We start from the raw sequence: 20,593 nt of genomic DNA on the forward strand, positions 1-20,593 counted from the left end.
TTAAAGGTGTTTTTTATCATAACTTTTACAAAAAAAACAAGAAGGCCGTTGCTGGGCTAATCCCCCACCGGAGGGCTTTATATTTTCTCACAAAGCCAGCTCTAAGGCAGCACACTTGGTACACTAGAGGGTGTTCCATGGGTCCTAGTAGATAATTATGTAGAATCTGAAAGGTCTTCTTCATAAGCTATGTCAAAATACGTCTCCAGAGCCCAAAAGGTGTTTTTATGCACTTAGTGACCCTGTGACCTGATATGCAAATGAGGTCATGGTCACCATGGTGCCCCTTCTCCCCAGGTGGAGTGTCCATGTGTGAAGTTTGGTGACTGTGGGCCCAGGAACTGCTGAGAAATGAGGAGAAATGTTTATATGAAAATACATGTATTGTGCAACCATGACGAGCAAACTTCAGACCCTACCAATCTTCAAGGTCAAGGTCAGGTCACTTGGTGTACTGGAGGTTATCCCTGGAGTGTGTATCATGTGTGTATAACATTTCAGAGCCCTAGCTCAAAAACCTAGGCCTCCAGAGCCCAAAATGTGTTTTTAAGCACTTCGTGACCCTGTGACCTACTTAATATGCAAATTAGGTCAAGGTCACCATAGTGTCCCTTCCCCCTCTGAGATGTATCCACATGTGAAGTTTGGTCACTGTGGGCCCAGGGGTTGCCGAGATATAGGTAGAAACGTTCGAACGGACGTACGGACGGAGACTGTTTCAAGATCCCCCTTCGGGGTCTATCAGCCACGGCGGGGGGAAATGAAACTCAGTACAGAAGTCTGGATATCAGCAGCATTACGACGAAGATGACAAAGAAATGTTGAACACAGATTTAAAAATATATACGAAGGTTTCCCAGCGTGGAGGTTCAGGTTCAGGTGATACTGACTGACTTCACCATGTCACTGGAAAGAGACCAACTGTCTTCCTCACATGTGGTGTGATATTATCAAACACACAACTTCCTTCATCATGCACTTGTAGTAGCAGCGACTATGAGGCTGTGGACACATGAAGATCAGAGGATAGACCATGTGATGAGGGTGAAGTTCTCCCTGAGGAAGGTCGGGACCTTCCCCTCGTTGTATTTGGTATCGTCTTTGTCACTACTCTGAACGTCACAATATCTCACCCACCTGTACAAACCGTAGTGTTTCATTACATTACAAATACACGCTGGAGACAGTGGCCATGCCAAGAGGAAAATCATTTCCACATATTCTGGTCCTGGACAGTATTGGGGCCTTTTTGGGTGGAGGTTTACTAAACTATCACAGCATATTTATGACAGACCATTTCAGTTTGTTTCTCTGTGTCTCGGCCACCGATAACCTCTCCTCTGACGATCAATATCTGCTTCACATACGTTGTGCAGCCGGCAGGAAGGCCTTTATCACACGGTGGTTGAAACTAGAAAAACCGACAGTGGATGAGTGGATCGATATAATATGTCTTCTTCAAGATGGAGAGAATTACATTTGGCATAAGACTGCAACAAAATGTGTTTTTGAAAAGATGGGAAAGGTGGATCAAGTCTATCAAGCCTGTGAGGCCATCTTTTATATCATGTTAACACGGAGCCATCTTGTATATCATGTTAACACGGAGCCATCTTTTATATCATGTTAACACAGAGCCATCTTTTAAATCATGTTAACACGGAGCCATCTTTTAAATCATGTTAACACGGGGCCATCTTTTATATCATGTTAACACGGAGCCATCTTTTAAATCATGTTAACACGGAGCCATCTTTTAAATCATGTTAACACGGAGCCATCTTTTATATCACGTTAACACGGAGCCATCTTTTATATCATGTTAATACGGAGCCATCTTTTAAATCATGTTAACACGGAGCCATCTTTTAAATCATGTTAACACGGAGCCATCGTTTATATCAAGTTAACACGGAGCCATCTTTTATATCACGTTAACACGGAGCCATCTTTTATATCACGTTAACACGGAGCCATCTTTTATATCACGTTAACACGGAGCCATCTTTTATATCACGTTAACACGGAGCCATCGTTTATATCATGTTAGCGCGGAGCCATCTTTTATATCATGTTAACGCGGAGCCATCTTTTATATCATGTTAACATGGAGCCATCTTTTATATCACGTTAGCACGGAGCCATCTTTTATATCACGTTAACACGGAGCCATCTTTTATATCACGTTAACACGGAGCCATCTTTTATATCACGTTAACACGGAGCCATCTTTTATATCACGTTAACACGGAGCCATCTTTTATATCACGTTAACACGGAGCCATCGTTTATATCATGTTAACACGGAGCCATCTTTTATATCATGTTAACACGGAGCCATCTTTTATATTACGTTAACACGGAGCCATCTTTTATATCACGTTAACACGGAGCCATCTTTTATATCATGTTAACACGGAGCCATCTTTTATATCATGTTAACACGGAGCCATCTTTTATATCACGTTAACACGGAGCCATCTTTTATATCACGTTAACACGGAGCCATCTTTTATATCACGTTAACACGGAGCCATCTTTTATATCACGTTAACACGGAGCCATCTTTTATATCATGTTAACACGGAGCCATCTTTTATATCATGTTAACACGGAGCCATCATTTATATCATGTTAACGTGGAGCCATCTTTTATATCACGTTAACGCGGAGCCATCTTTTATATCATGTTAACGCGGAGCCATCTTTTATATCACGTTAACGCGGAGCCATCTTTTATATCATGTTTACACGGAGCCATCTTTTATATCATGTTAACACGGAGCCATCGTTTATATCATGTTAACGTGGAGCCATCTTTTATATCACGTTAACGCGGAGCCATCTTTTATATCATGTTAACGCGGAGCCATCTTTTATATCATGTTAACACGGAGCCATCTTTTATATCATGTTAACACGGACGTTTCTTTTTCATGCCAGGTTCACCTCATGACCAAAGTTTTTCCGTTTATTTGAAGAACACCACTGCTTCTCTGTTCTAGGGAGAGTGGTGGCTGGTCCTCAGGGGCAGCGGGGCTGAGCGCCACCTGGTGTCATCAGAAAGGACTGCATGCAGAGTATGCTCTAAATTCTTTAACATTATCTATCTTTCTTGTCAGTGAATAAATCTTCCTCTTACATAGTAAATAACTACAGTGTGAGGACTGTACTCCCTGGTTGTTGGTGTCCTCTTGCTGCTTCAGGCTTTGTTTCCTCCTGATCCACACCGATGGTTGGATGAGTGGATCTCGCCCCGCTAGCCCCTCTTTCTCCATGCAGTGTGTATTGCAGCAGTAAAGTGTAAGTGCACATGCTCAGGCTGTGGCTCCATTCATTCAGATCACGTGACCTTGATGCCACGAACGTCATTAGAAGCTCAGAGCTGATTGGCTGGTGCTGATTGAGGCGGAGCTTCACAGAACCGGACAGGCGTCACAAACATCCGCTTGTTAGCAGCTAAAGCTAACAAACAGTTTAGAATCAACGTTAATTAGGTTGATTATTTACAAGTACGAGTTTCAAAGTGCTGAGAAACAGAAAGTTGAAGTGACTGAACCAGTGATCAAGACTTTTACTGCTGGTCTTGTGGTAGAACGTTTGTCTTTAGAACTGCAGGACCTGGTTCAATTTATGTCAGTTACTTTTTCTTTTTTTTTTTTTTTATAAATATTGTTTCTTTTTTGACCAGCTGTCTCCAAGGCTCAATATTGTTACTGGATAAGCACCTTTATGGTTGTTATAATGTTGTGGCTAAAAGGTGGTGCACCCACTTTACTTTAGAATTCAGTGATGTCACTAAACCTGAAATAAAATCTTGCCCCGCCAAGTGTTTACATCTAGAAACGCCACTGTCCAGGGAGTGCAGTTATTATCGAGTTGTTAGATTTTAGTTAAGAGTGTGTATTATAAGATGGTGGAAGGAGCAATCATTGAACAATTTATACAGTCTGATGTGTTGTGGGGATTTAATTGTAATGTACAGATCGATGCCAAAGGCAAAATGTTATGTGGAGAATTTTGTGAACCATGAAAATACCAAGAAAAAATAATTTTAAAAAAAAAGAGAGAGATAAATACCTGGAGAGTCAGCGTCATGTTGCCAGTCACTTCAGACTCCAGATGAAGGCTCTGGCGTGTCGGATCTCAGAGCATCCGCAGAGTTTTCACAGCATTTCACTTTTTACACATTTAGCTACGTTACAGCCTCATTTTAAAACGGATTAAATCCATTTTCCCCTCAGAATTCTACACACAACATCCCGTAGTGACAACGTGAAATTTCTTTTTGAGATTTTTGCAAATGTATTTTAAATAAAAGCACATGTACACGAGTATTCACAGCCTTTGCTCAGAACTTTGTTGAAGCACTTTGGCAGCAATAACAGCCTCAAGTCTTTTTCAAGATGACGCCACCAGCTTGGTACAAATATCTTCTGGCAGTTTGGCCCATAATGTTATTAGGGGATGTTGTGTGTAGAATTTTGAGGAAAAAATGAATTGAATCCATTTTGGAATGAAGCCAACAAATGTGGAAAAAGTGAAACGTTGTCCATACTTTCCAGACGTACTGCAAAATGACTGCTGCTACATTGAAATGAAGACCTGGTGGTTGTGAAAATAAAAAGGTGTTTATGGACATAATACATTTAATTTCATCTGAATAATCTTCATATTCAGAGCCACTTTAAGCAGTGAAGAAAAGACATAATTTACCTTTCAGCTATCTGCTGTGTTTCCAGGGACAGGCTGGCTGTTCCACTGCCGGTAGAACTCACAATGGGGGCACCACTGCTCCACGGACAGACACGCCCCCAGCTTCTTGGGCCTGGCATCACATGCCCGTGTGCAGACCGGGCACACGGCGAAAAGCTCCATAATGCAGCTCTCGTACACCACGTGTTTGTTGACGGTGTCGGCGGGAGCGGACGATTCTCTATTATCAAACAAATACATGGTGAGCAAAGACCTTGAACTCTCTTCAATTGTTTCTTTTAAAACATGAGACTGTTCCAGTTGTTCTGTGTATCTTCTGATAAATAAAAACAAATCTCTAACAGTCCTGCTATGAAAGCTATGGTCAGAGAAGCTCAACTGTACTTCAGCTTCCAGAGAGACTGATCTATTATGTTTATGTAATAGACAAAGACAAAACTAAAACAATGTCGATCATAATGGGGGGAAAAAAAGAGAAATGCTCGTGAGTCAAAAACACATGCATGAATGTATTCCAACAAAACTGAAGTAAATAAAACATTTGAAATTAATTTTACCGGAGTATCGTGCTTCATTGCACTGGTTTCATCACCACACACACACACACACACACACACACACACACACACACACACACACACACACACACACACACACACACACACACACACACACACACACACACACACACACACACACACACACACACACACACACACACACACACACACACACACACACACACACACACACACACACACACACAGTAACTCACGAAGTGGTTAACTCTGTCGACGTGACAGAATCAGGTGCTACTGAAGATCTGCCCTGGACTGGATCGTCCTGCTGCTCCAGCTCATCTTCATCATCCAGACGACGTCTTTTCAAGAGTCTCTCTACAGGCGGTGATGAAGAAAATAAACCGTCTGCAGTGGACGTCCCAACAGAACAATCCCTGCAGGACACCGTGGCCTGGACACCTGGAACCAAATCTATTCTTACTGAAGGAGGTCGACAAAGACAGCAGACATATGACATGATAATGATGATGACACACTTGGTCACAACTACTTGTGCTAAAGGTGTATAGTACATACCAGCACTTGTGAAGTGGGGTTGAACAGTCCTGCAGGTCAGCTGAGTGCCGACAGAACATGTGTCCGGCGGGTCAGTCTGACAGGGAACGTCCCTCCATGTAGGTAAATAATCACACAAACTAAATGTGCTGGCCTGTATAGAGAAAACAAGGTTTACACTAACATCTTCTCGAATTGTTAGTTAGAACAGCTGCAGGGAATGCAAAACTTGTGACGTCCAATATATCAAATATATCAATCATGTAAGATACACAGCATCCTAAGCCTATAAATGCAGTAAAATGTATTATTTTCTTAGTTGTCCAGAGCATTTAGATTACTGTAGCTTTTATTGTGAAATGTTCAAGTCTGCAAAGGTAAACTGACAGATGAAGCCAGCATGAAATGTAACATAAAAGCATAAATATCAGTGTTTTACTTACAGTTGCCACATTTCCAGAGTCACGGACAGTCGGTACTGATCCCCGCTGTAATAAAAGTCGCATAGCGAATCCTTCTTTGTAAGCGCCCAGATTGTGAAAACACTCCTCAGTGAAGTGCTGAGAGCAAACGTACAAAACTCTGTCAGGTATTTTTTTGACCCTTCCATTAAAAATAAAGTCGACCCACTGGGTCTTCAGATAATCAGAGGAAGGGAGTAGAAACAGACTCCTCTGCTCGTTGATGCAGCCAATAACCGAACATCTGGCGTGTTTTGATCGTAGTTTTGCCATTTGTGCCTTCCTGTCGTCTGTATGGAGAAGAGATGGCGCGTGTTCCTGTTCTTCTTTTCACAGGGAAGAGCTGGACGCACTGTGGGAGGGGCTCCAGGGCGGGTGGGATTGGTTAATGCCCTACGCTACGTTGGCCAGGGAAGGTCTGTGATTCGCTCGTTGAAGCACGGACTTTCACTTCCGGGTCAATAAACGGAGACACGTGACAACAAAGATTTATTTTTTAACGATAACATCGTGATTAGTTAAAAAAAAACAAAAAACAGATGTTTGTCGTTTAATGTTCTGTCGTGTGTAAGAAACACTTGTCAAATAGATTTAATACACGTTTTAATCACTTTTAAAGTTATTTCGAGGAGAAACGTCCTCCTGCTGCAATTTCACTCGCAGAAGAAGAGAGACGAGGCGGACCTGTGACGTGTTTCCGGTGTCATGTCAGCAGCCGGGTTGAGCCACATGGCTGCAAGCTGTTTGTAGCTCTGCGCGCGTCACAGAGGAGTTTTCTCTTACCGGTAAATATTCTGAAAAGGTAAATAAAGTCTTCAGTTGTGTTTTATTAAAGGAGGACGATTTATCCCCCCTTGAATCGTTTCTGCTGTTTAGATTAACACCCGACTAACGCCGAACATGCTAACTCCTCAGACGCACTCTCTTAATTTTTACACTTTAATTCACTTTGCACGCTAATGTGTGGAAGATGATCTAACATGGCGTGAAACTCTAAATCTAACAGGTTCAGAGCTTAGTGTTTTTGTTCAAAGTCACTGGGAATGTGAGCTGTTTAGTGCTAAATCTTAGCATAAGGATTAGGATAAGGTGATTGTCTTATGGTTTTGTCTCTAAAATTCACAAATACAGGAGTTTCTTTTTCCTAGTAAAGGTGATTTATCATGCCAGACTTCTCTCTCAATGAGAAGACTGGAAGTGACTCTTAACCTGCCCGGTTTATTTCCCACGTTAGTTGTTTTTCCTGCTCTATCTTTGCTTTCTCGGTCCTTTTATTGATCGTTGTCTCTACAAATAGAAGCAGTGATTTGCTTTTGATATTTATTTCGGTTACCTTTTTCTCTAAATTCGGCTTTTCATGCAGGTCTGATGTCTCGCTTGGATTATTTCAGGGGTTTTTTAATGAATATTGTGTTAAATGTTGTAACTTCATGTGAACAGTTGACTGATGAATCATGATCAATCTAACATTTTGGAGACATTGTAGTTTTATAACCTTCATGATGCCACAAAAGGTCCTTAAAGGTTAAATTGGTTTTGTTTTTTTCTTCTCCATGATATTCTAGCAGAGTAAACATTGAAGTGTTGCTGGGCTGCAGTGACCCTCAAACAGGAATCAGCAGCTTCGCATTAAAATTAATCTGTTCAATACTTTATTTTGTCCTGTTTGCTGCTGTGTTTTATTAAATTTATCGATTGAGTCTTGATGCTGCTGATGGAGCGGCTGCACTGAACCGTGCACTGTGTTTTACTTTGTTTTCACCTGTCTTTCTTGTGTTTTTTACATTCTTGTCCCACAGCAAATGACTCATTACGGGACAAATACAGCAAAAAAATTGAAGTTCGGTCTCTCTGGATGTGGCGGGGAATGAAACTCTCACTGTGTGTTTGTGCAGATGGCCGAGGCCGTGCAGGAGAAGAGCCACGGGCTTAAGTTTGCCGAGCGGCAGCTGCTTCGCCACGGCTGGGAGCACGGTGAGACTCCCGTCCTTCAAACACACACACTCTGACTGACCAGTGTGTAGCGGTGTGGGATTATTTTGTGTGTGTGTGTGTGTGTGTGTGTGTGCAGGAAAAGGCCTGGGTCGAGCTGAGGACGGCATCTCGGAGGCCATCAAGGTCAAAGTGAAGTGTGACAAAGGCGGAGTGAGTCCAGTTTGACTTCCAACTCGTTTCTCTGGTTTTCCCCGAGTCGCAGCAGTGACTCAGCGTTTGTCTCTCAGGTGGGACATAAAGAAGGTGAGCAGTTCTCCTTCCACTGGTGGGACCATGTCTTCAACAAGGCCTCGTCCAGCCTGCAGGTGGAGGCCGACCATGTACGTCCTCCATTTATTATTATTATTATTTTATTTTACATTTATTATTATTTTACATTTATTGTCATAATGTTTCCCATTTATTCACATTATTATTATTGCTATAATTAATATTAATAGTTTACCATTTGTTAATATTTTTCCATTTATTATTATTATTTATCCATTTGTTGTCCACTCCAAATGCCCCCGGTGCTCAGGTCCCGTCCAAAACTGCAGTTTGTTTCTGTCTCATTCAGAACGGTGTCCAGCTGAAGAAGACGGGGGAGGAAGAGGACGGGGACGGGAAGATGGTCTCCAATAAGAAGCCTCGAAAAGCAGCGCTGGAAAAATCTAAACTGTACGGCTGCTTTGTCAAGGTAAAGTTTTTATTTGATCCTCCTGAAGGGTTTACTGCTTTAATCTGGTTCTTTTACACCTTTACATGTTTTAGTATTTTTGTTGGAGGAGGAAGATGCTCTATAATCTGGGGTTAGAGGAGGAAGATGCTCTATAATCTGGTGTTAGAGGAGGAAGATTCTCTATAATCTGGTGTTAGAGGAGGAAGATTCTCTATAATCTGGGGTTAGAGGAAGATGCTATATAATCTGTTAGAGGAGGAAGATGCTCTATAATCTGTTAGAGGAGGAAGATGCTCTATAATCTGTTAGAGGAGGAAGATGCTCTATAATTTGACGTAGATGAGGAAGATGCTCTATAATCTGGATGTTAGAGGAGGAATATGCTCTATAATCTGGTGTTGGAGGAGGAAGATGCTCTATAATCTGATGTTAGAGGAGGAAGATGCTCTATAATCTGATGTTAGAGGAGGAATATGCTCTATAATCTGATGTTGGAGGAGGAATATGTTCTATAATCTGATGTTGGAGGAGGAAGATGCTCTATAATCTGATGTTAGAGGAGGAATAAGCTCTATAATGTGGTGTTGGAGGAGGAAGATGCTCTATAATCTGATGTTGGAGGAGGAATGTGCTCTATAATGTGGTATTGGAGGAGGAATATGCTCTATAATGTGGTGTTGGAGGAGGAAGATGCTCTATAATGTGGTGTTGGAGGAGGAAGATGCTCTATAATCTGGGGTTAGAGGAAGATGGTCTATAATCTGGGGTTAGAGGAAGATGGTCTATAATCTGTTAGAGGAGGAAGATGCTCTATAATTTGACGTAGGTGAGGAAGATGCTCTATAATCTGGATGTTAGAGGAGGCAGATGCTCTATAATCTGTTGTTAGAGGAGGAAGATGCTCTATAATCTGATGTTGGGGTGGGGCGATGCTCTATAATCTGATGTTGGAGGGGAGGATGCTCTATAATCTGATGTTGGAGGGGGAGGATGCTCTATAATCTGTTGTTGGAGGAGGAAGATGCTCTATAATCTAATGTTAGCGGGAAGGTGCTCTATTATCTGGTGTTAGAGGAGGACGATGCTCTATAATCTGATGTTGGAGGAGGAGGGTGCTCTATAATCTGGTGTTAGAGGAGGAAGATGCTCTATAATCTGATGTTAGAGGGGGAAGATGCTCTATAATCTGATGTTGGAGGAGGAAGATGCTCTATAATCTGGTGTTAGAGGAGGAAGATGCTCTATAATCTGGTGTTAGAGGAGGAAGATGCTCTATAATCTGGTGTTAGAGGAGGAAGACGCTCTATAATCTGGTGTTGGAGGAGGAAGACGCTCTATAATCTGGTGTTGGAGGAGGAAGACGCTCTATAATCTGGTGTTGGAGGAGGAAGATGCTCTATAATCTGGTGTTGGAGGAGGAAGATGCTCTGTAATCTAATGTTAGCGGTAAGGTGCTCTATAATCTGATGTTACAGGGGGAAGATGCTCTATTATCTGGTGTTAGAGGAGGACGATGCTCTATAATCTGGTGTTGGAGGATGAAGATGCTCTGTAATCTGGTGTTAGAGGAGGAAGACGCTCTATAATGTGGTGTTGGAGGAGGAAGATGCTCTATAATCTGATGTTAGAGGGGGAAGATGCTCTATAATGTGGTATTGGAGGAGGAAGATGCTCTATAATCTGATGTTGGATGAGGAATGTGCTCTATAATGTGATATTGGAGGAGGAAGATGCTCTATAATGTGGTGTTGGATGAGGAAGATGCTCTATAATGTGGTGTTGGAGGAGGAAGATGCTCTATAATCTGGGGTTAGAGGAAGATGGTCTATAATCTGGGGTTAGAGGAAGATGGTCTATAATCTGGGGTTAGAGGAAGATGGTCTATAATCTGTTAGAGGAGGAAGATGCTCTATAATTTGACGTAGGTGAGGAAGATGCTCTATAATCTGGATGTTGGAGGGGGAGGATGCTCTATAATCTGATGTTGGAGGGGGAGGATGCTCTATAATCTGATGTTGGAGGAGGAAGATGCTCTATAATCTGTTGTTGGAGGAGGAAGATGCTCTATAATCTAATGTTAGCGGTAAGGTGCTCTATAATCTGATGTTGGAGGGGGAGGATGCTCTATAATCTGATGTTGGAGGGGGAGGATGCTCTATAATGTGATATTGGAGGAGGAAGATGCTCTATAATGTGGTGTTGGAGGAGGAAGATGCTCTATAATCTGATGTTAGAGGGGGAAGATGCTCTATAAAGTGGAGGGTGACCTGCAGAGCGTTGGTTTGTTCCCTCAGTCGGCCACTCTACTGTCCGGATGTGAGCAGCCGGAGCCGAAGGAGGCGGAGTCAGAGGACAGCAGCTCAGAGGAAGACGACGAGACTCTGGACCTGTCCAGCAGCACCAAGTGAGACTCCGCCTCTGAAGCACAGTCACAACTGTAGGTTCAACCCCCGAGCTGTAACGTGTTCTCCTGGTTCTCCTGGTTCTCTGCAGGCTCTCGGACTCAGACCTGGTGAAGGTGTGTGGAGGACGGACGGCTCACAAGTGAGTTCAGAGAGAAAAGCGTCAGCTGCTCTCCTCCTCCATCCTCCTTCATCCTCCTGTTTCTCCACAGAGGCGCTCGCCACGGCCTCACCATGAGCGCCAAGCTCGCCCGCCTGGAGCAGCAGGAGGCGGAGTTTATGGCCAGGTACGGCAGGAAGAGCCAATCAGAGAGCAGCTCGTCAGCCTGCGGCTCCCGGGAGGAGGAGAAGAAGAAGTCTGCAGAGACGGAGAACGCCGAAGAGACCGACGCTCCACACAAGAAGAAGAAGAAGAAGAAGAAGAAGAGGAGGGCCGAGGAAGAGGAGGAGGAGGAGGAGGAGTTAATCTGTCTGGACGACAGCGAAGAAAACACAAAGAAGAAACAGAAGAAGAAGAAAAAGAAAGGAGAGGAGGATTCACACGAGTGTCAACCAGAGAAGAAGAAGAAAAAGAAGAGGAGTGAGCCGGAAGAGGAGGAGGAGAAAGTGACTGTAAAGACTAAAAGAAAGAAATGTAAAAAGAACAAAACGGACGAGAAGAAGAGCAAAGATTAAGTGTGTGTGTGTGTGTGTGTGTGTGTGTGTGTGTGTGTGTGTGTGTGTGTGTGTGTGTGTGTGTGTGTGTGTGTGTGTGTGTGTGTGTGTGTGTGTGTGTGTGTGTGTGTGTGTGTGTGTGTGTGTGTGTGTGTGTGTGTGTAATGAATTATTATGAATTAAACCCAGATGATCAGACCAGGTGTGTGTGTGGATCTGATGCTAGTGCTACGTAGTTAGCTTTAATCTTGTTTCTATTTTTAGACTTTGGGTCGTCGTTCTCGTTTTGTGGGAATCTGGTCGTTTTGTTTTGCCTCATCTGTATTTAGTTTGTTTGAGTCTCAGGGGTTTAAATGGGTCCTGGTCTGAGTCTCATTGTCGTCATGGAAACCAGAAGGACCCTTCACTCGGCAGAAGAAAAATATAGAACGAAATGAAAGAACAAAACATTCTATTTTATAGCTTTATTCTTTTAACATTCAGCAACAAACAGTATTTAAATTGTCCTCAGCAGTAACCAACCTCTTGTTTGACTCATGAGGATATAGAGAAGAAATAAAGGTGGCAGGAGTCAAAGTCTTTTTAAATAACGGAACAAAGTTTCATTTGCCTCACGTTCAATGAATAGCTAACGTGCAGATGAAGAGAAGAACCTCCCGGCGCTCAGTCTGCTGCCGACTCGTCCTGTGGGATCAGAGCTCGGCTCTCGCAGATCCAGCGGTTCTTCATGGTGCAGCTCGCTTTGCTCCAGTTCTCCAGAACGCCGCCGGCGACTCGGTGGGTCAGAGCGCACGACACCCGGTAGCCGCTCTGCCGCCCCCGCCAGAACCTGGCGAGGAAGAAGAGGGGGAACGCAGGTCAGTGTTTCAGAGAAGTTTCACAAGGAGTGGAGTTCCCGTGTCTGTCCACTAGAAGCACACTGGAGAACTGAACATTAACAGGAGGACATTCTGGTGGACAGACCAAGGTACATTGTTAATATGGTGACTGTCAAAATAAAACTACCAAGTTGGATTGTTATTACAGTGTCAAAAATGCACTGTTGTGTCCCGAAGGTCAAAGGTCAGGTGTGGACACCACCATGATGTCGTGTCCTAGAGGTCAAAGGTCAGGTGTGGACACCACCATGATGTCGTGTCCTAGAGGTCAAAGGTCAGGTGTGGACACCACCATGATGTCGTGTCCTGGAGGTCAAAGGTCAGGAATGGACACCACCATGATGTCGTGTCCTGGAGGTCAAAGGTCAGGAGTGGACACCACCATGATGTCGTGTCCTAGAGGTCAAAGGTCAGGTGTGGACACCACCATGATGTCGTGTCCTAGAGGTCAAAGGTCAGGCGTGGACACCACCATGATGTCGTGACCTAGAGGTCAAAGGTCAGGTGTGGACACCACCATGATGTCGTGTCCTAGAGGTCAAAGGTCAGGCGTGGACACCACCATGATGTCGTGTCCTGGAGGTCAAAGGTCAGGCGTGGACACGGCGGTACGTACGTGAGGGTGTAGTTTGTCCCGTCTGTCCAGGTCCAGCCGTCCGTGTGGTTCTTGCTCAGAGCGATCCAGTAGCCGTGATTCTCGTCGTCGTAGTTCTCAGTGTGGTTGTTGACGAACGTCTGAGGTTCAAACGTCTCGGTGAGACAAACACAGACCTGCCAGGATGACTTTCCCTACTCCCTTTCATTAGATGTTGTCTCGTCTTGTCCCCCGTCTCATCTCATCTCCTCTCATCTCCTTGTCTTGTCTCGTCCCCTCACATCGTCTCGTCCCGTCTCATCTCCTCGTCTTGTCTCGTCTCATCCTGTCTCGTCCCCTCATATCGTCTCGTCCCGTCTCATCTCCTCTCATCTCCTCGTCTTGTCTCGTCTCATTCTGTCTCGTCTCCCCATCTCCTTGTCTCGTCCCGTCTCATCTCTTATCGTCTTGTCTCATCTCGTCCCCTCATCTCCTTGTCTCGTCCTGTCACGTCCCTCATTTTCCTCTCACCTCCTCATCTTGTCTCCTCTCATAACTTTGTCTCCTCCTGCTTCGTCCCCTTCTTTCCTCTCCTCATCTCGTCTCCTCTCATCTCGTCAGCATTCGCCATCTTAGATTAGATGAGATTAACAGAGTCTCACCTGCTCCTCCAGACTGTCGATCACCACCAGGTCTGCGCTCCATAATCTGCAATAATCTCGACTCTCCTGCCAGGTTTTCCAATTGCTGGAGAATTGATGGTCTGAGAACTTGTAGCAGCTGGACCAGAACCAGGTCCACCCCTCCAGACAGGGTCTGCACACTGTGGACAGAACCACAACCAGAACTGCCGGTCCGGTCTGCACCTGAATCTGGACGCTACTCATTTGAACAACAGCTGAGAAAACGAGTCTCAACATCTGCAGTGTGAAACGATCTCTGAACGTGTTTCGTTCAGTCGCTCAAACTAATCTGTCGAGTGTCAGCGAGTCCGCCTGCCTCGTCCCACAACCCCCACCCCCCCCCCCCCCCGGGTCTGAGTCACGTGACCAACCTTTGTTTGGGCAGTGTATGTGCACTGAGAACGAGTCCTGACTCAGGATGACTCCCAGGGTCCAGTTGAGTCGGTTCTTCTCTCGGTTCAGCTCCTCGGTTCGGCTCTGTAACCAACTTTTCTCCATCAGCAGCTGCTGGTTCTCGTTCCTCACTGCAGAGAAACTGCTGTTACTCCGACTCACGAGTCTTTCACCAACTCAAGAGTCTTTTACCAACTCATGAGTCTTTCACCAACTCACAAGTCTTTCACCAACTCACTAGTCTTTTACCAACTCACGAGTCTTTCACCAACTCACGAGTCTTTTACCAACTCACAAGTCTTTCACCAACTCACGAGTCTTTCACCAACTCAAGAGTCTTTTACCAACTCACGAGTCTTTCACCAACTCAAGAGTCTTTTACCAACTCACGAGTCTTTCACCAACTCAAGAGTCTTTTACCAACTCACAAGTCTTTCACCAACTCAAGAGTCTTTTACCAACTCACGAGTCTTTCACCAACTCACAAGTCTTTTACCAACTCACGAGTCTTTCACTAACTCACGAGTCTTTCACCAACTCACGAGTCTTTCACCAACTCAAGAGTCTTTTACCAACTCATGAGTCTTTTACCAACTCATGAGTCTTTCACCAACTCAAGAGTCTTTTACCAACTCATGAGTCTTTCACCAACTCACGAGTCTTTCACCAACTCACAAGCTTTTACCAACTCACGAGTCTTTCACCAACTCACGAGTCTTTCACCAACTCACGGATCTTTCACAGACTCTCGGTTCTTTCACAGACTCGTGAGTCCTCCACCAGGGACTCACTATGGAGGCCGTAGGCGACGAGTGCCGACACCACCAGCAGGCTGCAGAGCAGAAGGCAGGCCGTGACCATGGCGGCCCTCGGGCGGGACGGACGTTGGTCTTCAGTCTCTGTGAAGACATGAATAGAATCACCGTCGGTTTCGGACGAGACGTTGAAGGAAGAGTCGTAACGAGGCGGTGAAACCACCTGCTGGGACCGGAGCCAAGACGACCTGCTGCTCCGTCTTCACCTCGTCGTAGATCGTCTCCACCTGAGTCCTCCTCTCTGCAACAACAACAACGACAAGCTGCTGGTGGTTACTGTTAATCCAGGGGGCGGGGCTTCTGATTATAGAGCATCTTCCTCCTCCAGGTCCTGGTGGGATCTGGTCCTGGTCCTGGTGGGTCCTGGACTCACCTGGTTCAGGAAGACCTCCCCTGTAGACCACAGTCACGTACTGCGGCTCCGTCTTCATGTTTGTCGACCGAACAGAGAAGCTTCTTCTTCTTCTTCTTCACTTCCTGTCAGCTTCTGCTTTTTCTTCTGTGGTGTCGCAACACGACAAACTGAACGACTCCAGGTCTTTTTTTGTTTTGTTTTTTAAAGAATTTCTGTGATTTTTCATGTTTTTGGAAGATTTTTAGTTTTTATTGTTTCTCAATGAGACGAAGAATCAAACAGGAGTTTGTAGAGAACGTAACACTTCGTTTTGGACATGTTGTGACATCTCTCGTCACTTTGTGTCTCTAAAGTTCCTTTTTCTTTTGGAGTTTTTCTTCCTTTGTGTCTTTTAGTGCTTCATTACTTTGTGTCTTTATGTGGTTTGTGAAGTCTTTGGACACCAGGGGGCGCCAGACTACTTTTAATGAAACGTACAATTTTCAAACCGTTGTGGTCAAATTTAATCTGAAGGAGCCCTCGTGTGTCTTTCCTCACAGGAATTTTATTTGAGTTTTTATTGTGAATTTTATTCTACGTTTTATTGTGATTTTTTAATTGGTATTTTTATTCTTCAAGCTTTAATTGTGATTTTTATTATTCTAGCTTTCATTGTGGCCTTCTTCTAGCCATTCTGTGTTAACTTGTGTTTGTGTATCATTTTCTTTTTATTGATTTTTTTTTAAATTTAATTTATTTAGTTGTCATTATTTTATCTTTGTGTTTACTTTTGTGTATAAATGTGAAGGATTTTGTCTTTTGTCTGAAAGTTTCTGCTCGTGGTTGTTGCCGATCTCTTGTATTTTAAGTTTTAGTGTTTTTTTCCCCTCATCTTTTCTTTTTGATGTTTTGATTCTTTTGTTGTTGTTGTTGTTGTTGTTTGTTTTTTTAAGGGAATGAAATAGATTGATTTAAAGGCTGATTTGAGTATTTTTGCGTCGTCCGGAAAGGGACGGAGATCACGTGTGCGTGCTGACCAATCAGCGCGCAGCATCTCTCCCGGAAGCGCTCGCGGATCTCAGCTGGAGGCGATCACCTGTCGAGCAGGTGAGGAGGATCTGAACGCGGGACGCGGCTTCACACGTCATTACGCGTCTTGACGCGCAGCGGCAGCAGCAGCGATGGTTTGCGGAGGATTCGTCTGCACCAAAAACGCACTTTGCGCCCTCAACATCCTTTTCATCGTGAGTACGAAGGTCAAAGGTCACCGTGGACCAAATTTCAGTTTTAACTGGGAGAGAAACCGGCGAAGAACCCGGATGTTCGCGTGTGACCAAAGTGAATTTGGAGCAAAAATGATCCGGAAACTTCGCCTTGTTTGAGTTTCTTTCTTGTTTTTCTCTGATTTTATCGTTTCTCTTTGTCTCGTTTTATTTCTCTTTTATTTTTATGTGACTTTTATTCTCCGTTTGTAATCTCAGCTCTTTTGAATAATTGTTTTTGTTGTAAAGAATGTTTGTGGTTATTTGTGTTTTTATGTTGCAGTGTTGTTTCTTGGTGTTTTCCTGAGGCCATTCTGTCTTTTTCTGGTAATTTTCTGTCTTTGTGTTTTGATTTGTGGTAATTTACTGTGTTTTTCTGGTAATTTTGTCTTTATTGTGTCATTTGTTTTTGTAATTTTTCTTTTAGTTTCTGTTGTTTTCTGTGTTTTTTTTTCTTAAAATTTTTCCCTTCCTGGTTCAGAAATGTGAAGTTTAAAATTTCATGGTTTTCTCTTTTCTTTTTTCTTCAGGGAACTGGATTTTTTTTTAGGCGTGTTGGAAAATTGTAAATTTTTCTGTCTGAAAATGTTTCACCTGTTCAGATGAAGACCTGTTGAAACGTATTTCCAGTTTTATTAAATTAGATTAAGTTAAGCTCACTTTGCTGAGTCGCTGTTGTTTTTATGGCAGGAAGATTTTCTTGTGTTTATTTTGAAGTTTTGGGAACCGGCACTTCTAGTTCTTCTTTGCTTCAGTGTTTCACTTTTCAAGGCTCATATTACAACACTACCTTGCTTCACTTTCTTTTGTATGATCAACCACTGGATGCTAATGCTACATGAAGCTAATGCTACTTGAAGCTAATGCTGCTCCATATTGTGGTCAGGAGTTAATCCAGATTAAACCGGCTCCTCCTCCTCCAGTAAAGAGGAGTTGGTGAAATATTGTTGGCACTAGCCTAAGATATTGTTTGAACACTTTGTAGTTCCAGTGTGCAGCATCTTTGCTAATGCTAAAGCTATCAGTGAGAGAGCACCTCTGCTAATGCTAAAGGTAACAGTGTGAGCCCCCCCCGTGTCGCCCCCAGCTGGTCAGCCTGCTGCTGGTGGGCGTGGCGGCGTGGGGCAAATGGTTCGGCCTGGTGTCCAGCATCCAGGTGGTGGCGGGCGTCATCGGCGTGGGCGTCGTCCTCTTCCTGGTCGCCCTCATGGGGCTGTGCGGCGCCCTGAAGCACCACCAGGTGCTGCTCTTCTTCGTATCCTTCAAACTGCAGCTTCTCCGAGTCGCTGACCGGAACGTTTTAACGTTGACGTCCTTAACGTGGCGTCAGTACATGATGGTTCTGTCGGCAGCCTTCGTCCTGCAGTTCTCCATTTCCTGTGCGTGTCTGTCGCTCAACGTCGACCAGCAGGTGAGCTCGTGACGGCATCGTCAGGTGAATCCACACGTTGAAGGAGCCAGAACATTAAGACCACTGCTCTTAAGTTTGTGGCTACAGGCGAACGCGTGACTTCCTCTTGATAAGAAGAAACGGAAGCTTTTAATTGGTTGAGGACAGTTGGAGATGGTGCCGGTGTCAATCCGGTGCCTTCTCAGGGTGGAGGAGCTCCACCTCCTCAGCTGGTTGTCGTCCACAGAACCACCTGCTGGAGATGGGCTGGAACCGGTCGGCGAGCACGCGGAGCGACGTGGAGAAAACACTGGACTGCTGCGGCTTCTCCTCCTTCAACGCCAACGACTCCTGTCCTGCGGTGAGCACTTCCTGTTTCACCCTCATTTAAAGAGAGAGGAAGAACCTTCCAGAACCAGAGTCAGTGCAGGTCCTCCAGCTGCCCAAAGCCTCACTTCCACTGCGCAGCATGTGCTGGTACAGTTCGGTACTGTATGGTACTGTACGACATGGTACTGTACGGTATGGTACTGTATGGCACGGTACTGCACTGTACGGTACTATTCACAATTTCTGCCGGGGGAAACACAAACACCCAAACTGTCCCATCCCGTACGGTACCATCCGGCACCGTATGATATGGAACTGGCCCGTCCAGTACGGTACCATCTCTTCCCGTATGGTACCGCCCCAGACGGTACCATCTCATGCGGTGGAAACGAGGCCAACGCATCCAGCAGCTCCAGCGTTCTGCTGGTAATCTGGGATTAAGAGTCTTTTAGCATCCAGCGGAAGGTTCCGCAGCTCCAGTCTGACTGACGTTCTGTCCCCTGGTTCTGCAGCGCTGCTTCTCGGAACCGGCTCGGACCTGCGACACCTGCTCCGTCACCATCCAGAGGTACGCCGGCGAGGTGCTGCGCTTCGTCGGAGGCATCGGGCTCTTCTTCAGCTTCTCAGAGGTCAGAGGTCAAACGCAGCACTGTGATTGGTTGGTTCCTCCGGAGACCTGACCTGCTGTGTCTTTGTTTCAGGTTCTGGGAGTCTGGCTCACGCACCGATTCAGGAACCTCAAAGACCCTCGATCCAATCCCGGAGCCTTCCTATAATGTCAGCAAAATAAACCTCAGGAATAATCTGCCATAATCCCAGAGGCTTCTGAGGTTTTAATCTCAACATACACTCTCTAATCTCAACATGTACACTTTAATTTCAATTTGTACACATGTACATTCACTAATCTCATCATATACACTTCTTAATCTCAACATGCACACGCTCTAATCTCAATTTGTAAACTCTAATCTTAGTTTGTACACTTTCTAATGTCAACATGTACACTAGCTAATCTCATCATACACTAATCTCAGCGTGTTCACTCTTCAATCTCAACATATACACTCTTTAATCTCAATTTGTACACGTTCTAATCTCAACATGTACATGTTCTAATCTCAATTTGTACACTAATGTCAAACTGTACACTCGCTAATCTCAACATACACACTATCTCAACGTGTTGCATCAGATTAACACTCCCAGAAGTCTTCGTACATGTTTACGCGTTAAACTCTTCCAAAGTCTTTAGAATGATTCTCTCATCTGTTGACGTTTTATGATTTTGATAAACGGTGGCTCTTAGACTGGAATGAAGGAAAATGAGAAACTGATTAATTAGCCAGATTTTATTTGTGAACATAGAAGACGGGACTTAAAACCTTCAACCTGTAATAAAAAACTGTTTATTGTATAAATTATTTTGTTGATTTAACAGGAACTTTTTAACGGTGTTTTTCTTAATCAGCCAATTTACGATGGAAATTACTTTATCAGGTTTGTTTTTACAAGAAGTCCCATTTTACTTATTTAAAATGTGTTTTTTTTTTATTTGTCGTCAACAAAAAGCTTCGAAGAAAAAAAAGTTCTGAATGAACAAAAATCTAATATTTTTTTTAATTATAAAGAAATCTATGGAGCCCATCTGGTGACATTGGTGAAAAAAGTATTATTGCTTAATAACGCGTGGCCATGCGTTATTAAGGCGTGGGATGAAAGGTTATGTTTACAATCTTTTATTAGAATTTTCACTGGAAAATAAGCTGTTAGTGGAAATATTCATGATCTTACTGTGAAGTTATTTTGAGGAATAAAGGGTTTCCAGAAACAAGTCGTGTTTTTCTTGAAGAGATTTTATTGTGGCGACGCCCTGGAACCGGTTCAGTTGATTTGGTTTCTGAACTGGATTAATGGAAGGAAAGACGATCCAAATTAAGTGTGAGAAAGGTTTTTTTTTAATTAATTT

At 44.0% G+C, this 20,593-nt stretch overlaps 3 protein-coding genes across 5 annotated transcripts; 2 read left to right on the forward strand and 1 right to left on the reverse strand.

Annotated features, from left to right (window-relative positions):
• Positions 1-6,953: 6,953 nt before the first annotated feature.
• On the forward strand, positions 6,954-12,094 carry gpatch4 (G patch domain containing 4). 3 transcript variants are annotated; one of them, XM_080501055.1, is made up of 8 exons: positions 6,954-7,055; positions 8,149-8,227; positions 8,325-8,398; positions 8,476-8,568; positions 8,808-8,927; positions 11,204-11,313; positions 11,403-11,453; positions 11,524-12,094. In XM_080501055.1, the coding sequence occupies exons 2-8, from the start codon at positions 8,149-8,151 to the stop codon at positions 11,984-11,986; spliced, it is 990 nt and encodes a 329-aa protein (XP_080357181.1). In that variant the 5' UTR covers positions 6,954-7,055; the 3' UTR covers positions 11,987-12,094. The 3 variants fall into 3 exon arrangements, with proteins under 3 accessions (XP_080357181.1, XP_080357182.1, XP_080357183.1); XM_080501056.1 differs by having other exon boundaries at positions 6,978-7,055; positions 8,053-8,227; XM_080501057.1 differs by having other exon boundaries at positions 6,986-7,038.
• Positions 12,095-12,605: 511 nt separating this feature from the next.
• LOC308133764 (C-type lectin domain family 4 member A-like) lies at positions 12,606-15,739 on the reverse strand (the record flags this gene model as incomplete). The annotated part of the gene is made up of 7 exons (XM_080501275.1): positions 12,606-12,794; positions 13,460-13,578; positions 14,080-14,240; positions 14,472-14,624; positions 15,285-15,392; positions 15,436-15,549; positions 15,682-15,739. The coding sequence occupies 7 exons, from the start codon at positions 15,737-15,739 to the stop codon at positions 12,629-12,631; spliced, it is 879 nt and encodes a 292-aa protein (XP_080357401.1). The 3' UTR covers positions 12,606-12,628.
• Positions 15,740-16,818: 1,079 nt separating this feature from the next.
• LOC308133605 (tetraspanin-13-like) lies at positions 16,819-20,416 on the forward strand. The gene is made up of 6 exons (XM_080501060.1): positions 16,819-16,886; positions 17,992-18,159; positions 18,235-18,315; positions 18,542-18,655; positions 19,137-19,253; positions 19,326-20,416. The coding sequence occupies exons 1-6, from the start codon at positions 16,824-16,826 to the stop codon at positions 19,398-19,400; spliced, it is 618 nt and encodes a 205-aa protein (XP_080357186.1). The 5' UTR covers positions 16,819-16,823; the 3' UTR covers positions 19,401-20,416.
• The last annotated feature ends 177 nt before the right edge of the window (positions 20,417-20,593 follow it).

The sequence above is a fragment of the Blennius ocellaris genome, assembly GCF_963422515.1.
Source record: "Blennius ocellaris genome assembly, chromosome: 8".
Taxonomy (NCBI): Eukaryota; Metazoa; Chordata; class Actinopteri; order Blenniiformes; family Blenniidae; genus Blennius; species Blennius ocellaris.

Excerpts from the sequence above, each read along its gene's own strand:
- LOC308133605 (XM_080501060.1), top strand. The coding sequence starts at position 16,824 with ATGGTTTGCGGAGGATTCGTCTGCACCAAAAACGCACTTTGCGCCCTC. Across the intron at positions 18,160-18,234 it reads ACCAGGTGCTGCTCTTCTTC|TACATGATGGTTCTGTCGGC; the intron begins GTATCCTTCAAA and ends ACGTGGCGTCAG. Across the intron at positions 18,656-19,136 it reads CCAACGACTCCTGTCCTGCG|CGCTGCTTCTCGGAACCGGC; the intron begins GTGAGCACTTCC and ends CTGGTTCTGCAG.
- gpatch4 (XM_080501055.1), top strand. The coding sequence starts at position 8,149 with ATGGCCGAGGCCGTGCAGGAGAAGAGCCACGGGCTTAAGTTTGCCGAG. Across the intron at positions 8,228-8,324 it reads TCGCCACGGCTGGGAGCACG|GAAAAGGCCTGGGTCGAGCT; the intron begins GTGAGACTCCCG and ends GTGTGTGTGCAG. Across the intron at positions 11,454-11,523 it reads GGAGGACGGACGGCTCACAA|AGGCGCTCGCCACGGCCTCA; the intron begins GTGAGTTCAGAG and ends GTTTCTCCACAG.